This window comes from Nanorana parkeri, unplaced genomic scaffold (assembly GCF_000935625.1).
Source record: "Nanorana parkeri isolate BGI_ZX_2015 unplaced genomic scaffold, ASM93562v1 scaffold354, whole genome shotgun sequence".
Classification (NCBI taxonomy): Eukaryota; Metazoa; Chordata; class Amphibia; order Anura; family Dicroglossidae; genus Nanorana; species Nanorana parkeri.
Window position 1 is genome coordinate 893601 of NW_017306622.1, and position 20003 is coordinate 913603.

At 38.9% G+C, this 20003-nt stretch overlaps 1 protein-coding gene across 1 annotated transcript in view; it reads left to right on the forward strand.

Moving 5' to 3' along the window:
* Positions 1-17567, forward strand: part of LOC108788837 — a 34414-nt gene extending 16847 nt beyond the window's left edge. Inside the window, exons 4-6 of the mRNA XM_018558716.1 lie at positions 5405-5554; positions 16217-16447; positions 17560-17567. Of these exons, the coding sequence (XP_018414218.1) occupies positions 5405-5554; positions 16217-16447; positions 17560-17567 (389 nt within the window). The remainder of the gene's footprint in view (positions 1-5404; positions 5555-16216; positions 16448-17559) is intronic.
* The last annotated feature ends 2436 nt before the right edge of the window (positions 17568-20003 follow it).

A 20003-nucleotide genomic window follows, 5' to 3' on the forward strand; every position in this document is an offset into this window, starting at 1 on the left:
ACATTCTGTAGGGAAACTAAGGTTAATTTCTACAAAAGTCTTTATTTGCAGTAACAACAGCTATGTTTCACATTGAAGGGCAGTGAGGAATTAAAATGAGGTTAAACCTAATAAATTATGGCAAGTAACACATGGATTATAGCTTAGTGCATTAAGCCTGCAGACATTTCTACCTCTATAGCAGCTCCACACTGCAGACATGCCCTTCCAAGCAGTATGGCCCCAATGCAAAATCTGACTGTGTACACTATACTGTATACTTCAATGCAAGGATAGCTGCACACAGATCTTCACCAAACATAATTTTTTTGTTAAAATCCAGCCAACAGCACAATATAGTCCCTGCCTGATGATCGCCCACCTCTAAATCATTTCAATCTTTTGGGCTAACTTGTAGAGATTGGAGCTCCTCTATATACTTACAACAATGTATTCAGTTAGACCTAGACTGACAGTGTGACAATGCTGCCTTTTGCTAGACGGGTTCATTACTTACCTTACAGATGTTGGATGAAACAATGTGGAGTGAAGGGTAATTACTGATGCTGTGGGGCATGATATCTTCAAATTGAATGTACTCCTACAACTGTGTCCTTTATATAACATGTGCTAAGTCCAAGATGAATGTCTTGTCAGTAGATGTAAGTAAATGTGTTGTTACTGCACATTATACAATATGATAACTGTTTATGACTGATAGTTTAATAAACAAGAAGGTGGAGGGAAAGGTATATGGATTTATTTTGTTCATGGTATTAAAGCTTGCACAAAGGACTAGTTATCTAAATTGTCTAGCTGTAAGAAGGATTTATAATAGAACTGTGTATCATGAATATGTCTTGTAAATTTTCTCATTTATCCATGTCATGGTATATCTAGTAGTAGTTAGTCACATTCAACTACATTTGTTCTGTAACGTTGAGAAGAAATGTCATAGCTTAGCCAAGCTACTTATTCAGTTCTGTTAAGTGTTAGGAAAATACACAACCAGTTATATCCACGCATGTACCTTAATCCAATCACCCTGCAAAGGTAGAAGACATGAAAATCGAGTTTACATGGGATAGAGGCACAGAAAAACAAATCAACCTTTTTTGGACTGGGTGATAGATGTTAAGAAGGAGTGGTGACTTGGACTTTGATTTTTACAGAAAACCCACCCACACAAACCAGTATCTGCTTTTTAACTCCTACTAATCACTGGAACACAAGCTAAGGGTTATTAGAACTCTGCAACATTGGGCTGAGATGGTAGCCACAAACACAATGAGGGTTTAGATAAATTCCCACCAAAATCTATAGATTAAGAACACGGAGTGCTTTAAAAGGTTGTGGCTACCCAGACTGGTCTTTTGCTAAAAAGTTCACAAGGTCAAGCAAAAACACGGAACCATCGAACAGGAGAGGAGGGGAGAAGCAGAACATGCAGAGTAACATGGTCACCCCACATGTAGTTGAAGTGTTGCAAAACTCAGAAGGATCTTTAACAAACATTGCATCAAATAGCCCCAACACCCAAACACAAGCAAAGTAACCTTGTATATGCAGTACATTGTACTGAGGAATGGAAAATCTTCAGTCTTGCAAAGCCTTCAGTTTTTAAGGAGAGGCGTTACATGCACTGCTCCCCTGCTAGTAAGAGCAGTTCCGAATGGATGTCACCGTTGTAATATCCATGTCAATCCAGTTTTTTCCTCCATCTTGCAAAAACTGAAATGATGAGACACCTGTTGGTCTTTCAGGAGTCAGATACATGTCTGTTTACATTAGATTACCCCTGTTCTGCCATGATCAGGTTCACCAAAACGGAACTCTGTTTCATTTGTTTTGGATGTAAACTGACACACATCTGTTTAGATCCGGCTGCCCATAGACTAACATTTAGCTCCCGATCAGATCCACCTGAAAAACTGACAGACAGACCTGATCGGAATGCCCATGTGAAAGCGCATTATTTGGCAAGGTTTTGTGCTGGCTCTTTTTTTGTTTAGATCAGTTGCTGCAGCTAAACGTCTGGAGCTGAATTGAAGCTAAGCTTAAAAGTTGGCAGTTCATCTGGCATTCTAAAGCCGCTCCTTCGATGGATGCTAGCTTTATAACTGTTGTACATTTAAATAACATATCTCAGTATGTGACTCATTTTGTAGTAGCAAAACAAGTGTACTTCAATAAAACTGCCTAAACATCCCCATTAACATAATATTTTAACACATTTTCATTCTTGGAATTGTAGTTGAATATAAAACCTCAATGCTTGCTTTCTCCATGTGAAGACATCAATTTCCACCTTTTATCGTCCTTCTTATGCCATTTTCATGCCTGGAAGTGGGAAAATATGAGATGTAAAAGTTTTGTCAAGTAGTTTTATTATTTATTTAGTGCATGCATTTAAAAGGTGTTGTCAGTTTGCGCAGCTCTTTACATACTATTCATTTACATCAGTCCCTGCCCTCAAGAAACTTGCAGTCTTAAGCTGCTCTCATTTTAGTTTGTATTGAAAAATACTGTTTTTTCCTTACACATGATTGGGTATTCTTTGCAAAGTGAATTTTCACCACATTCACTAAGCTGATTTAAAAAATTCCCCTGCAATGTGAAGATGTTCTACTCTAGTAAATCAACCCCTATGGCTCACCCCTATGGCTCACCATTCTTACAAAATTGACAAACAGAGAAGGGAAGGGAGAAGCGCTGCAAGCCGAGCAGGGAACAGCGCGGTTTTTCGCAGAAACTTGTAAGGGGGGGGGGGGGCTGGAAAACTAGGAGCTAATATAAGTTCCCAATCTTCCGTGGTTAGTCCAATTAGTTCGAGTGTGGTCCCAAAAAAAACCCATAAAATTGTGTTCGCGGAGGTGGATGAAATGGCGTGTAAAAAAAGACCAAGGAGGAAAACAGAAAAAATCTAGGGACTTACCCTTAGGTAAAGGATATTACGTGGTCATCGACGGAGGGTGGAATTTGATGATGCTGGTGTCGCACGGGTTCCAGCTTGCCAGGAGTGATGTCTGTTCTCCAAAGTCTTGTTAATGGAAGTTGGCGAGGAGGTGAAGGTGAAGTATTCTTTGCTTTGCTTGCCTTGGGTGAGGGGTGTTTGCAGGATCAGTAGCGAGGGGTAGAGGTGGATGGTTGCGGTGTCTGTAGTGTCTTGACTGTGACCTTGTGACCTTGTGTGGGTCTGTGTGGAACGAGGAAATCAGGGCTGAGGCTGGGGCTGATTTCCTCGTTCCACACAGACCCAGCCTCGTGCCTTTTAGTTCTGCCAGCACTGGACACACATTGATTGTTCCAGTTAAGCCTAACACCATCACGCTGGCACCCAGACCACGGCCGCAGCATCGCGGTATCAACAGCCGCCGGCTTCTCCCCCCTTCCCCCTCAGCCAGATTGATGCCCGTGAACAAAATTGACAAATCAGCTATATAGCAGCATTAACCAGATATCAAATTACAGTGAGTTGTTAAGAATATGTACATTTTTAAAATCTGACTTAAAAATTTTAGCCAGACTAGACGCATATGATGCTTCCATCAGGCTTGTAGTAAAATAAAAAGATCAGCACATCTAAAAATGTTGGCAGGCAGATGTCTATCAAAAATAAAAAGAATTTCTGAAACTCTTTCCTTAAGTCATGCTTCTGGAAAAACTTGTGTCGAATAGATTACAATTGTTCACTATGAATAATATATGTGTATAAATTATCCACATCTATTCTTACAAGTTATTTCACCTCAGAGAAATCAATAGACTTTAGATATCTCACAAATTGGTAGTGTTCTTCCTACAACATGGATTCTCTCAGACCAGTGGTTGTAATCAAATATCAATGTACACTTCCAAGTGTTCTAGCTGTCTATTTACTCCAAGGTCATGACTAGTGTTAATCAAATATGAAGACTTTTTATGGATTATATGCAATTATTCTTTATAGTACAGCAAACTTTTCTTTCACCTGCCTGAAGAAACATCATTATTTGCTAAACCTATTCTGGCCTTGTATAGCAAAAAAGGATATACCCTAGGTGTATAAACTAGGGTTGCACAGATACCAAGTACAGTACTCGATACAAGTACGAGTACATGTACCGATACTTTTGAGCTCCAAGACTAGACTAGAGAAAAATTCAAAAATTAGGAGGCAGCTGTCATTTGTAAGGAGCACACGAAGCTCCTGGGATTTGTACAACTCTGTTTTAATGTACGATTTTGTTTCTATAAATATAAATAAAGGGATGCACAGATACCACTTTTGCGAGTACTGGTACTTGCCGAGTACTTACAAGTATGAGTACTAATACATTTTTGTTTATTGTCATGTGACAGTTTTTCTAAATCAATACAGACTAATGGTTTCAGGACAGTGGTGGAGTGCCAGAGCCAGGTCCCAGCTGCAACCGCTGCAACCCTGGTAGTTCTCATGAAAATGCCAAGTATCGGCACTGGTACTCAAAAAGTATCTGTGCATCCCTAGTATAAACCTAAGGAAAATAACAGCTTCAGAGATGCATATCACAGCCTTGGTATCCATGCAATCACAACTTTCCAAAATCAGTTCTACTTATGGCCATAAAAAGGCTTGGCACTTGAGTTCACCAACTCTGGAGTGATTGCACTGACAAGAAATGAAGAGGGTGGGGATACAGAGCAAACATGGGACACACAGCACAAAGTTTTGTTTGCTGGATTTGGTATGGGGGCACACTGGAGGCTTCAGCTGCTATTGTGATGTGATGGGCTTCCGGTGTGTCCCTGTGCCTTTAAGGAGGCATGGGCTGCCTTCAGGCATACCTGCACTCAATTTGTCCATTGCTATTTATGCTCCAACATGGAGCATTTTATAGATTAGAGTTAATACCACACTACACAGTGGAGCCTTGACAAAACTTTTGTTTTTAACGCAGATGGTTAGTGTACAAAGAGGCGTGAGGTCTAGGTGAGGGGGACACTTATTATTTAGACACCTGTCGTCCCCCCATATAAAAAGCCCACATCATTACTGCCCACATACACACTCACACACACAGGAAAGTTAAAAATATTACCTTACACTCTGCCTGCAGCACTTAGGATAACTGGAAAAATCCACTAGACACTCTAGCACTGTTTAGGGCTGCACCATACTCTTACTGTGATTTTGTGCTAACATTACCGTATTATTGAAGCCAATAATTTGCTCTCTAGAATGCTATATTAAATAATTATTTAGGAGCATGTAAAAAATGTCCATGTTTGAGAAGGCTATTTTGAACCACTAAAGTGTTTTTAGAGAAAACTATTTAAGCTACATAACCGATGATATAAACTACCACAACATTCTTATTGAGCTCTTCTGGCACATGTCATATATTATACAGTTCTCTGTGAATCACTGATACATACAGTGTTTTCTTGTTTGCTTTCCATTTAGGTAATGACTACTGGAGACCAGAAAGCAGCTTAAGCAGCTTTGCAGATGAAACTGTTGTTGAAGATATTGTACTAAAGGCCCAGACTAAGTACAGCAACCATATCATAGACCGCTGCACTTCTCCAAGATATGTTAGTCAAAGAGTGACTGGTGAGTACATTTAAACTACTTTGCTTTATTAAACGTGTGTTCCTTGCAGGCTAAAGAAATACAGAAAGTCAGTTACTTAAATAATTTCTACACCCAAGAACAAACATTTAACATATTGCAGCTTACATGCACAGCTTATGCACTGCTTGGCCAGAAAGGGAAGTCACACACTCTAATATTTTGTTGGACCACCTTTAGCTTTGATTATGTCACACATTTGACATGGCATTGTTTTGATAAGTGTATGCAATGTCACAACATTTATTTCCATCCAGAGTTGCATTAATATTTCATGATCTTGTAAAGTAAAAAGATTCTCAATCAGGATAAGGTCTGGACTCTGTGGTGGCCAATCCCTGTGTGAAAATTATGTCTCATGCTCCCTGAATCACTCTTTCACAATTTGAGCCCGACCAATCCTGACCATGCCATTAGAGAAGAAAAAATCCATTGAGGGAAAAACCTGGTCATTTAGTATATTCAGGTAGGCAGCTGACCTCATTTGTTGGCAACGTTGCTGAACTTAGACCTGACCAACTAAAGCAAGCCCTATAGCTCTTACCTATTTGCTTAGCTATATACAGGTGGTGACTTCCTTTTGCCCAGGCAGCCTATGGGGTCTATTCACTCAGCTGCCGCAGGCAGCTGAGTGAATGACCGACCTGAAGTGAAGTGAGCCGAACGCTGTCCGGCTATTCACTTCAGGCATGTACGGCTGAAGTACATCGGGTGGCTTCGGGTCGGCCGAACATGCTTAACATGTTCGGGCGACCCAAAGTGCAGAAGGAATTCGACTCAACCGCCATTCGGCTCGGCTGTTCTGCTCGCTCCCTCTGTGGGACTGAGCAGAACAGAAAAATAGTTTAAAAAGTACAAAAAAATAAATAGAAAACGATTGTGCAGAGCTAGCAGTGACAGCTGGCTCTGCCCAACTGTTTTCTATTGCGTTTCTGCTGCCGTCAAAAAAAATAAGAAAAAAATAACATTTTCGCCATAGGAATGCGTTGCTAGATTGCTATTGGCTATTTAAATTTGCAATAGCAAACTAGCTATTGCACCCGCCCTCTGCTGCTGTCAATCACTAGTGGGGACCTGATGGAGAACTGCAGCAGTGGGCGGGTGCAATAGCTAGTTTGCTATTGGCTATTGCAAATTGAAAAAGCCAATAGGAATCTAGCAGGGCATTCCTATGGTTAATTTTTTTTTTTATTATTCTGATGCCAGCCAACGGCTCCGTGTCAGAATAAAAAAGAAAAAGCAGTGTTTCTTTCCTGGGCGGCCGGGGGTGGGAGACTCCCGGAGCGCCCGGGAAAGTTAGGCTGTCTGGAGAGCTCTCTGCAAGTGGCCGGAGCCAGCCATATCATCACGGCTGGCTCCGTCCAGCTGTCAGAAGCAGCCGGCCGCTCGGCCAGCTTCGGTCAGAAGCAGCCGGCCACCCGTACAGCAGCCCTTCGGTTCTACTGAACCGAAGGGGTCCTGGGGCCGAAGCTAGCCGAAGGATCAGCTGAGGCTACGGCTAGATCCTTCGGTTGCTTTGTGAATAGACCCCTATGTGTTGACTGCTTTCATTTTTTTACTGGCTTTGTTTTCCTTTATTTTCACCTAGTGATCCTGCCAGTAATACACTTCCTGTCCTAAGGTAAAAACACTAACCATACTGTATCTTCATAAAAGCAGCATTGTAACTCTAGGACAGGAATATAGAACACCTCCCCTCTTTTTCATAACATTGAGGTGGAGGTGTTCTGCAATCCTCAGAGATAGCTGGAAAAAATGTAATGGATAAGAAAGAGTACAGGACGTTATCAGCTGACAAAATTTGTGGATTATCAGCTATTTTTTTGTATTCATTAACCAGATATAACAAACCAGTCTTATTTGGCTATTTACCAGACCAAATAAGGTTATAGTTAGATTTGACCCAGTCTTTAGTTCTAGAAACAGCATCATTTTGAAAATGATGATTAATAATAATTTCTAGCATAAACCAAATGCAGTTTTTTTTTCAGGATCAGTCACTTTGGTTCTCTGCTATCTTTAATTCTAAACCCTAAGTAAAAGCTGAAATGCAATGTACAGTATAATTACTGTCACACATTCCTTTCATGAGAAATGTTGGCTGTAAAATCCCCCCACCTACTCCATACGTGAAATGGCATAGTATTGTATGCATTAGGTAGTGATATGAATAGAGAACAATTACTCTTGGCTGCAAGAGACCATTCAATGCCATTCTGCAACAGTTTGTTATTCACACCAAGTAGTTTCAATAGCCCGAAGTACTTGAATGATTAAAGTGTGCATGGCTTTTTGTAAATGCATTGGGAATTGAATATTTACTTTTGCTTAGATAATTTTAGACCTATATTTCAGACTAATATAGACCTAGGAAAATAAGTTATATGTTGCGTTTATTGTGTCTTTAAATGTATTCAATGAATAGTAACAGTTAACACTGAATTCCAGGCAAACAGCTAAATAAATAAATGGGAGCAATTTACAAGACAAAGGATTTGTATTTCTGTCTACCCAGTTCTGAGATATACACTGTTCTGCCAAGGAGCACAGCCTAGTCTGGCAGGGCAGGATATCTAATTTTTCTCTGTTGTAATTCAGTAACACTGTTCTTCGCCCCACCCCTAGCCTGTGACTATAGAATGAAAGGAAAAAAAGCAAACTGATGAGCTCATCTCTCTGTCACTCTGCGATCTCCTCCTATTAGCATGTTCCTTGTGTTGCAGAATCACCAATTGCCTCCCTCTGTTGCTTCTCGCTCCTCCAGTCTGAGTTTAACTGTACAGGAACTACAAGAGGCTGATACCAAATAAAATAAATGTCCTTACTCCGCTTGCATTCAATTTAAGATTGTAGTAATGAAAACACAAATGCATTCATTTGTGCCTTTATATCTACCAGGAGTGCCGCTTTAACATGATAGATCTCATGGAGGTGGCCCAGATAAATATTCCACAGTCAGAGGTGTATTTTTAAAAATAAACCTGACACAGCTCTGGATTCTGCGCATGACAGAAACATGTATGATCAAAGTGAAAGCTTTTCCAGACAGAGTTAAGCCTACCCTACCCTTCCAAACCTCAAATACTCCCTAGTAGGCAGTAAGGCTGACCATCACACCCCCACATTCTTTGATTGTTTTGACTTGCAGTTTTACAGTATAACTAAAGGCTCCTGTATGACAGTCTAAACAAGTTCTAAATCCAGTTACTATGTGATGTTCAAGCCTCGTAAAGTAAACCAAAAAAACCCCTTCTTTACCTTCCTTGACTTAGCCAAAACCTCCTTCATGTGAGACTCACATATTCCCCCTCCCAGACAGTGTAGCTCAGCAGGAAGGTTTCAGAAGCACATTACCTGTGTTTCTTCTTTTTAATCTTTTAACAGTCCCAAAATGTCATACTGCACAAAGCAAACTTTTGTCTCCCTGGTAAAGGGTCAGTTTGCCTTGTTGTAATTTCCAACTCTGTCTTTGTCCACCTAAGACTTTTTGGTGCTCCTGCCCACCTGTATGTGCCCCATCACTTCCTGTTCTATTCCCTATAATCTAAAATAGATTTAAAAAAGTCAAATTAGAAGAGGGGGAAACTGTCTTGATCACTACAGCAAGTGTGCAGTCCTAGGAACCCAAGTGCAGAAATTTAACCACAGACAGAGTTCATGAGAGATGTAAGAAATTGCCAGATGGTTTTATTTTCCCGTATCTGTGTAAAGGTGAAATATCAGCTTTGAGTGGACTGACCCTTTAATGTAAGTTTGGGAATATAGTGCTCTTCTTCTATCTAAGCTATCTAAGGTGCCTAGAATAGACTGTTCATACTGATATAGGTCTGGTTATTAGCATAACAAACATTTTACATGAGATCCTCCAAGACCCATCTGCAGTCAAAAGTTCTCTGCCTCTATGTAGTGAGATACTAGCAGCGTGCAACTACTATGCTGTATCATAAAGAGGCAGCGCAATGCCCTTACATAAGGGCTAATGTAAGAAAATGTAACAAGAGTACCAAGGCAAGGTGTGCCAATCATTCATGGATGCCTATAATCACTGTAAAAATGTATATGCAGCATATAGATGCTATGTATTTTTTCTTTCTTTCTTTCTTTCTTTTTCTTTCTTTCTTTTTCTTTCTTTCTTTTTCTTTCTATTTAGCATGTGTGTTTAGTATAATTTCTAGTCCTCATCCTGCCTTTCTTTTTGTGCTGTGACATTCTCTGCTATGTAATCTATTCATTTAGTTTCCAGCAAGCATAAAAATGTTTTTTTTTTTAAATGCTTGTTTTGTTACATACCTATGGCAGCTATTGCAAAGCTAATTACATTTCATATCCCCATAAAAGTTACTAGTTTAGCATGAATATTTATAAGAAGCCATGATGAGTTTTCAGACAATACTCAGTATAGTTTATAGTCTCCATAAGTTCCATTTCAAGGGTGACCTTTGAAAATATTTAAACTATAATCATTTTAATACATTTCTTTGCAATATACAAAGAACGGTAGAAGAACTGGTTCATACGCATTCAGACCTGCAGCAGCAGCTAATCATTTTTATGCATTCATTTTGATGTTGGGAAACACCAAGTCCTTAGGCTTGATAGGAAAACACACATCCGTTCTCTTACTTTACTTTACTAGAGAAACATGTTTCAAAGCTTCATTACTGTATTTAAGGAAGCCACATGGTTTGCTTCCAGCATGGATGAAAATTAAAGTCGGCCAAGATAGCAAATATATTTCCTGCCAAATTTATTCACAAAGGTTGTAGGCCTTCATCAATTCTTTCTAGACAACAGCAGCCACTGCGTTTTATGTTCAGCAGGCTGTGCTCAGTGAGGACCTGTTTTATATTTAGAACCTTCATATCTCTTCTGGTCTCTTTCTGTTCTTTGTTTGTATACTTAATGTGACACCAAGCCAAGAAGATTAGTGTTTTCACTGTTATCTTCCCGCAAGAGTCAGGGTTTCACCGGAATATAACATAGCTTTGAAAGAAGTACTGTTGCTCAAGTGCCATGCGTGAAAGCATAGTATAATGCCTGGGAGTTCGGATGATTTGTTTCCTGCTAGAGAAAGACGGATTCCTGGATTTTCTTATTCCTAGCCGTTGTACTTGTCTGTAGTGATAAGTACTGTGATTTTGAGGTACTTGACCTTTCTGCAGTGATCTCTCAAACTAATTATAGTGCTCATTTTACAAGAACTTGTATGTGACTTTCAGAACGATAAATAAACAGTAATAATAATGTCAGAAAGAAAGGACACAGGGAAATCACGGAGGTTACAGTCATTAGTAACAAAAATGTTTACGTGTCAACTTAATAATCTTGCTACAATGAGTTTACAGAAATCCCATTCAATTTATATGGTTACTAACACATCCAAGCAGACTACTTCAAATACAAATCTCTAGACTAGGCAACAATTATAAATACATAGGAATCCTGAAATGTGAAGTGTATGCAGTCTAAACGTTATGAAAGTATGGATGATAATGATCAAAAAAGCTAATGCTGGGCTCCAGACAGGGATATAAATACAACACCAGTTATTGCATTATCAAAAATCACTAGTATGTATTCCTATTACAATGCTGATGTTATAACAGGATAGCATATGCTATGACCTTATAACTCCTTTAACCAGTTGACATCCGCGGTGTTAAACCCCCTTCCCATCCAGGCCATTTTTCAGTATAGGAAGACTGAAAATGAGTTGCTATGAGTTTGTATTTTCCCTTCTTTCAATATTATAGAATTGCATTCTTACAACTAGATAATCACATAGAGCCTCACATTAGAATACGATGAATTGTATATTTAACAATTTGGGGATCCCAATGTACCATCTAACCATTAACTAATGGGGACCTACACTTACACATCACTTTACCAATGGATCACAAGTATCTTCTTGCCATATTTCAATTCTTTTAAATACCACAATACATGAAATTATTAGTAGTACACTTTATTTACATGGCGTTGTAGCAATTCTACATTTCTATACAGTCCTAAACAAAGCTCTTCTTTCAAAGCTCAATAACCCCCTCATCGCCTTATCCAGAGAGGTTTCAACTTTGATCATTTTACTGCTCAGCTTCATTACTGCTATTTTACTTACCATCCATCACTTCCTACACATGTTAATATGAAGTTAATATAATTCTGATGTATTTTTTTATTCCCTGTGTCAGTCACTGATTTCCTGTCCTCAGAGTATTAAGCTGCTCTCAATTCTTCTCCTCCTCCCAGACATTTTAAATTATATGATCCTTCTCCCCCATGTCTAATGTTTTATATTCCTCCTGCTTTCCGCATACTGAATAATACACAATCCTCCGTCCCTCTGGTAATGGTCCCAGAAGCAATGAAAGTTGTTTTAAAGTATCATCTGTAACACTGTACTGGATAAATGATAACAATGTAGCAAATATTGGAGTTATTCTGTTTCGATGTTTGCACCAATGTTCTGCTTGTACCAAGGGCTACAACACAGCAGGGAAGATACGTTTATTTCATGCTTTGTATTTGTTGTCTTTTTTTTCTCTTTGTGTATTTCATCATTATTTTGTGCACCATCACTTTAAATATTTTATTTTACTTTTCTCCACTGTCTGTTTTTTCTTACCATCAAAAAAGGTAACACAATTAGGCTAATAAGGAGCTATTTTGTGGCACAAGAGTAGGTCCAGGATAGTTGAAAAAAACTTCTGTACTTTAGTACAACCGTGATACCCACATTTCTCGATATATAACATTGAACCTTTTATGTACAGTGAATATAAAAAGTATACACACCCCTGAAAACTGCAAGGTTTTTGAGACATAAAATAATCAAAGAATTATTGTGTGCAATTCAATTGAAAACAAAATGAAGTCTTTAAAAGGAGAAAAAATAAAAAAACTTGCAATCTATAATATGCACACCCTTAAACTAATACTTTTTTGAAGCACCTTTTGATCTTATGATAGCATTCAGTGTTTTGGGGTAGGAGTCTAGGAGCATAGCACATCTTGCCCTTGGAATCTTTGCCCACTTTTCCTTGTAAAAGCGCTCCAAATCTGTCAGATTGTGAGGGCATCTCCTGTGCACAGCCCTCTTCAGGTTAACCCACAGATTTTCAATTGGCAGGTAACCGTAAGCATGCTGCTGGGGGAGGGGCTAAGTGTCCCTTTGACTTTGCCCTGCATAAAGTGTCACTTTAAAAACATATCAGATTGCTCAGAAAAACATTTATGCTCAATTAATAATAATAATCAACCAGGTACCAGGAATTGATTTAAGTTAGGAGACCCACACCATGGACATTCAGTAACATCGTCTTTCATAAAGAGATACAGAGCCAAATTGCTGTGCACTATACTCTCATTGTATACTCTGGATCCTTTTATGCTTTGTAAAACATATACTGGTTACACTGTACTGCACCCGAGCATGCATTCTCTTTTGTATCTGAAAAGGTTACCTTTGTTGCATTTATGATCCCCATCTAGCCTCCCCACCCCCCTACCTCTCTTGATATTAAGTTACTCTTGTTATCATGATCCCTCCTTGTCCAGAAGTGGAATATATTTGCTAATTATTAATAATAATGTAAGTATTTGCACTTCAAGGCCAAATCGTATGGATGAAGGTCTGCTTTACACAATTATATCATGAAAAAGATCCCCATATTGAAGGTTGGCCTTGCTAACTTGAAAGGCTTACTAAGTGGTTTCTGGCATGACAAAGTTGAGAACTATTATAATAGTAAAGGTTGGAAGCAGGAAGTACAACACCAGATGACTTAGTAATACAAGGGTCATGGAAAATTCTGTATTGCAAATCAATGCTTCTTCACAATCCCTATTTATGTCCTGCACATTGATGCCAAACTGCAATTCACTTACAGAGCTCTAATTTTTTCCTCTGAGTTGTACTTTAGTAGAATTTTGGTCCAAAAAAGTATATACAAGTCATCTAAGTCAACAAACCTTAGCTAATTATACAATGAGATGCAAACCATCCACTCTACTCATTTGGCAGTTTCCAGACAGTGTTAACCATGCTGCTTCTTCCATGTAATTAATGCGGATGTCAACTATAGTTCTAACATCATTCTCCAGCACTATATTTATAATGGATACTTTTGTGTAGGAGGCAAATATTTGTGCATGTAATTATTGTTATATTAACAAAATTTCTAAATATGTGCATAAAGTTGATATGAATATGTTAATAAAGGACAACTAGCAAGATTTTTATTACATCTACACTGTCTTTATATGCACATTATTTTGCATTAATCTAACCAAGTAAAATCCTTGTTAGAATAGGTATACATTTAAATTTGCCTTAAAACAAGCCGTGCTTATAATATATATCTTTATCTCCTTTAGAATTGTATGATTCTTATTTTCAGCTCCATGGAGAATTTTACATCTCCTTCTAGTGTCCTTGAGATATGCTGACTTAGTTGTGTAATAGCCAACATGTCTACCGTACAGTGACATGTAATCCAGAACTAATACAGCTATTCTGTAATCTCATCCACTGAAGCTGACATTCAGCATTTACTATTATGGGCACTGGGAATAATGTGCAGAGAAGACAACTCATTCCTCAGGCTTCTTGATCTATTTTGCACCATACACGCAGACGAAGAGAATCTTGTATGTGTAATGTTCCCTTTCCTTATTAGATGGTCAGGTCCTCTGCATTTGTGTAAAAAAATGTGTGTATTTTTGTATATCATCCTCATTAAGGCTTACTCGCTTACATGAAAGTATAGGAAGAATGTCATGTGAGAAATAAGGCGGATGCTGATGCAAACCTCTCTTTCTGAAAATATGAGTTCTCTGCTCCCATTCTAACCTCTGTTTCAATCCAGAGACCAGTATGTAGATAAGGACTTCAGACTTTACTTTGACTTTCCTGAACTACATACTATTTCCAGGTCAGTAACTCAGAAAAGAGCATTCATCATATTTTTCTAATAAATCATTTACTATAAGTGGGCATTTCTCTTGAAGTATAGTAACAAATCACATATCCTTCCTTTTTGTCCTCTGTATTATTGCTGGTTGGTTGCCATGGTTGTAAACTAAATTAGACCACATACATGTAGTTATTGACTTTATTTAGTGCAATGAAAAAAAAGCTTCAGTCGGAATAACGGTTTTCAGGGAGGTTGCATAATGTTACTTTATATTTTGAGCTGGCAGACTGCCTGAAATAAAAGTTACAAATTTGTTTCCTAGATTGTATAATTACTGTACATGTGTGGATATCGGTGGATTCATTTCATTTGTTTGCAATGCTTCGTTCATACCCTGCACATGCAGGATGATGTTTTAAGAGCACAGACTTTATGCACTGACATGGATATCTCAATGAATTAACAGATAACTATATATCCCATTTGGATGAGTTTACTCTGCAGATTATAGTAGTCCCTTATAAGAAAATGGCTGCATTTGTGCAATTTATCAGGGGTCCTCATACTTTTTAAACAAAAGGCCACTTCCATGTCCACTATACTGTTGGGGGGGTTAAACTGTGGCCAGTATCCGTATGAGTCAAAAAGGCCATGGCATCAGTGGTCAGCAGAAGTAAAATATGCCCCAGGGTCATTGATTAGTGAGAGTAAAAAATACCCTGTGTTCAAGTGACTGGAACTTGCTGCCATTCTACATAAAGGGTGTGCTGAGCTAGAAAAAGCAGGTAGAGGGCTGTGTCTGACCCATAAGCTTACGTTTGAGGACCACTGCTATACAGTCCTATAGAATGTATTTCCTTATTTAATGGAACTGACAGAGAATGTACTTACCTGCTCGTCTTGGCACTAAGAATCCCACATTCCCATGTGATTGCATTGCTTCTTTGACCTCTTCAACATTATTGAGTACCATTCTACCTCCAACTTAATTTGCCTGCCTCAGTTGTCTGGGTTCCTGGATGCCCCTCTAGTCTCAGAACTTTACAGCCAGTCCTCCAGGGTTAATGATGCCTAACTATATAACCGGTTTTCTCACATCCCTGCCCCTCATGCCAAATGCTGAGCAGAATGAAACCTCTTGTGACTGTGAGGCTGGCCCAAAAGACTGGTGATTTATATCTGTATGCCAGGTATTACCTGTTTATAAAAAAAAAAAACATATTCAAAGAGCAAATACCAGCATATATCTATTAAGGATATTTATTCAGAAAATTAATGACAAATGTCGATGCAAATTAGGCTTACTGTCAATTAGCAAATTCTATGCGACAATGTTTAATGTGTACTGTATTTGTGACCCCTTTGCCTGTAATCCTGGGTACTCAACCGAGACAGATTTGCACAGGTCTGTGACAGATTTACCACTGGAAATAAGACAGACATTCACTCACAACAGATGCACAATTAAGAAATGGTCAGGGACAAGTTTAATTATGTCACAGTGCTTCTTGAGAGCAGCTCAGAGAAGAATTTATTAAAAAAAGCCTCCTAATTATCATTACTCTGTCTCAAGTTTGTCCCACGTTGTCTCACTGCTACTGTTTAGCATTGCCTGGCTATGCCACAGAATGGGCAAATGTCCATAAGTGTCTTATGTGGAGATACAGAAAAAACAAAGCAAATAAAACATTTTAATGATTTCTTCCTAATATTATTATCATTTCAGAAAATTGCACTGGAAGACCTTTTTCTGCCAACTCTCTGCATAGAATATCTGGACCTTTGAACCTTTCAAGGCCCAGCACTGCCAGAGAAAGACCGATGTCCAGGGCTGCTTTAGAGATCTTAGAGATAGAATCTATTGGCTCAGCAGACAGACATGACCATCTGTTTGAAGTTGAAAATGAAAGAGAGACTTTAGCTATCCTGGAAAAAGAGTTGAATGCTTTAAAATCAAGTATGTCACCTTTTCCGGTCTTTTACTTTCCATGTCTGTAGTTTCTAGTTAAACATTTCTTCTTCTCATCTTATTCTGTTAAATTAAACTCAAATCTGCTACAAACTGAGGGGTGTGCAGTAAGGAAGGAAAAAGTATGACCTGTGACCCCCCCTCCTTTTAAGACATCTGTAAGTTCTGTCCAGCTGTGTTTTAATAAAATGGTAGTTGATTTGAAATGAGCCTAAGAAAGGTACATGGTGTTTAGACAAGACATAGCCAGCTACAAAGGTATGTAGGACATTTTCTGTACTGGCCATGATTACTATAAAGCACGCCTGTGCTCTGTTCATGCAGGGCAAAGCAATAGAATTGCTTTAATTAACCCATCCCCAGCAACATATACACATTAATCCATTGTCACTCCTATTCCTCTGCTGCTCGGTCAACGAGCAAAGAAAATACCCAGTACTTTTGGGTATAAAGGAGCACGTGACACAATCACCTCCCTCTCATCTGGCAGTGATTGGCCCAGCACTGTCGCATAGGGGCAGGGAAAGAACCCCCAGCCCGGTGTAAGCTCTAATTAGAGGGTCTCAGAGCTTCTCCTCCACTGTGGATTTGGCTAGTGCATGGCATAGCACAGGCCTGAGATGTGAACTTATTAAGTAGAAACAGGCACTAAGGTTTACTTTTTGCACTGACCTTTCCCCTCTGAGTAAAAGCTCATTGTGCTGTACATGTATATATTAATTGCTTGATTCACAGTCTGCTTCTGTTGCTAGTAGGAGTGTGGGTGGATGAAAGGGGTGGGCAATCATTGACACTATCAGTAAGAGGTAAAGTTTTCCCCTTCGGAACAGCACATGCTTTTATGATTAAAGAATATGCTTGATCACATATGGAGAAGGAGGGAGGCTCTGAGCTGATGGGCAAATGTTGAGACAGAAACTCAACTCAATCTGTGAGCTGCGTATCTACCAGTTCAGATTATGCATTCAGGATCAACAGCTAGGGGCAGGTTAATTCAAATAAAAATAACTAACTCATGATCAGGAATCTTTACTTAATGTAATCAAATCCGCCATGCATACTTGACAGTTTTTATGACATATGGGCTTCTTATAAAATAGATGAGTAAACTATTACTGTACTGCAATGCAGAGTCTCCCTCAGAATAGTGACTTCCCCCGTATTAGTCATGTATAAAACTTCTTAAGTTTAATTAAACTACAGTACTATTTTATAATTTATTCAAATGAGTAGTTTTCTAGAGATGAATGTGGGTGGAAGTGCAAAGTATACAAATTAGATGCAGTTTTAGCATGGTATCTTATTCTGTACGCTGTTAAAACTATGTGTGAAAATCCAGCCCACTGATTCCAGCATAAGTAATGCAACCCATACATTGTATCAAATCATACATTTTACACATTACAGACTGCCTCTGCTGACAAGCACTGTACTTGAAATGAGTAAATGTTAGTACTGCATGCTGCTTTCTGACACTTTTACTGGAACACTATCTGTACTAAATGCAGCACTAAAATATATGAAAAGGTGTGTATCAGTTTACTGGGAGCGACAACAAATATGTTTATACAGTGATGCACAATGTTAAAAATTGATTGTCAGGGTTTTGTAAAAATATATTTATTTTTCTATGCATTTAAACTCTGCCATGCTCCTTCAGTTCTGGACAATATTTAACTCATCAGTGCAGGCTAATACATAAATGGTAAGGTTTCTAAAACCAGTTTTAGTAAAGTAAACTTGTCATGACAGCAGATTTTTCTTAATTCTATTTATTCAATTTTAAGAAAACAGTCATACATGTAAAAAAAACTAGATAAAATACCATAAGAAAACACCCAGAGATCCTCAAAACCCTTCTCCCACTAACCAATTCCCAAAAATACCTCAACAATGCACGGGGAAGGCGTAGTCCAGAAGTTAGCATAACCTAATAGCACAATTCAAAGCAGTATATGTATGTCAAATACACCCATCTTAAAGAGACTCCAACATCTTTGATCCAAGCTTTATCAAACTTTAAAGGGCAACCTCTGCTAGCATATGTAGCCTCATGGTAACAGGTTTAAAAGTGTCCGGGAAAAGGCTTAAGAATGTATAAAGATTGCTGTTTTTCTTAGCTGTACATAACTGAATGCTTTAAATACATTTTAGTTTTTTTATAGAGAAGGGAAGGGTTAAAACCCTTATCAGAGTGTATTTTGCTGTCTATGTCCTGCGGGGGGAATTTCTCTTCACTTTCTGTCTTTGTAGATACAACAGGAAGTGAATGGAAACCTCCCCAAAGTGACGTGCAAACCAATCTTAGTTGTCACCAGAACAATTGTCCCAATTAAAAGATGTTCTCTCAGCTCTTGCCCTTCCCCTAAAATTTACAAGGTTATTCACAAATCTGTCGAAGGCAGCCTAGTGAATAACTGAGCCGCAGTGAACAGAACCGAACGAAATTCGACTATTCACTCCGGCTCTGTACGGCTGATTTCAGTGACAGCTAGCTCCGCCCAATTGTTTTTCTTTTTTGTTTTTCTTCCTTAAAATAGCTTGCCACCCAACTGTTTCCTATTGGCTGGCACCTGTCGGAGTCTTCTAGCAGGTCCTGGCCAATGAATAACAACTGGGCGGAGCTGGCCGTGATGTCATGACATCACGGCCAGCTCCGCCCAGTTGTTATTGTTTAATGACAGATCAGCGTCTCCAGGTCATTTTTGGGATGCTGATCTGTCATTACAACTGGACAATGCGAGCCGTGAGAAGATGGCTGGCTCTGCCCAGCTGTCATTTGCGGGGGAGAACAGCTGGTCCTTCGGCTGAGCTGCTCGGCCGCTGTACAGGCTAATTCGAATAGGCCGTACAGCAGCCCTTCGGTTCGACTGAACCGAAGGGCAGAGGCAGCCGAAGAGAGCCAAAGGATCAGCCGAAGCTACGGCTGGATCCTTCGGCTCTTTAGTGAATAACCCCCTAAGAAAGAAACAGGGTTTTATCTTTACATACATTTTAAGGGTGCACATAAGACTCAGTAAGGCAGTATTTTCATTATGAACCTGAAATTAATAACACTGAAGCATGACCTCAAACCTTAGAAAGTATTATTTTACCAAAAGAGTAGTGGATGCTTGCAACATACTTCATGAAGAAGTAGAGAGTCAGTCGATAGTAAGTGAATTTAATCTTGCTTGGAATACACAAAATGTTTTAGAAAAAGGACGATTTAAAGGACCACTTGTTTTTCTATTGTAAGTTTTCTATGTTTCTGTTCTAGATGATATGAAAATTAGTAATGAACAATTACAACTTCCTAGACATGGAAGAAGTTTAAACAATTCAGAAGATAGCACATCCATGAAGAGGTCAGTATGTAGGATAAGAATCATTAAACATAGTTCCTGCTTCAGGTATTATTCCTGCATTCAAGAAGATTAACTATATTTGCTGCTTATGTAATCCCTTGGCTAGAAGAAAATCATTAGTGGCATTTCCCAGCTTTCTGGCAATCATTCAACTTAGAAAGGGACTAGCTGCTGAATGTAAAGAAGGATTCTGAGGG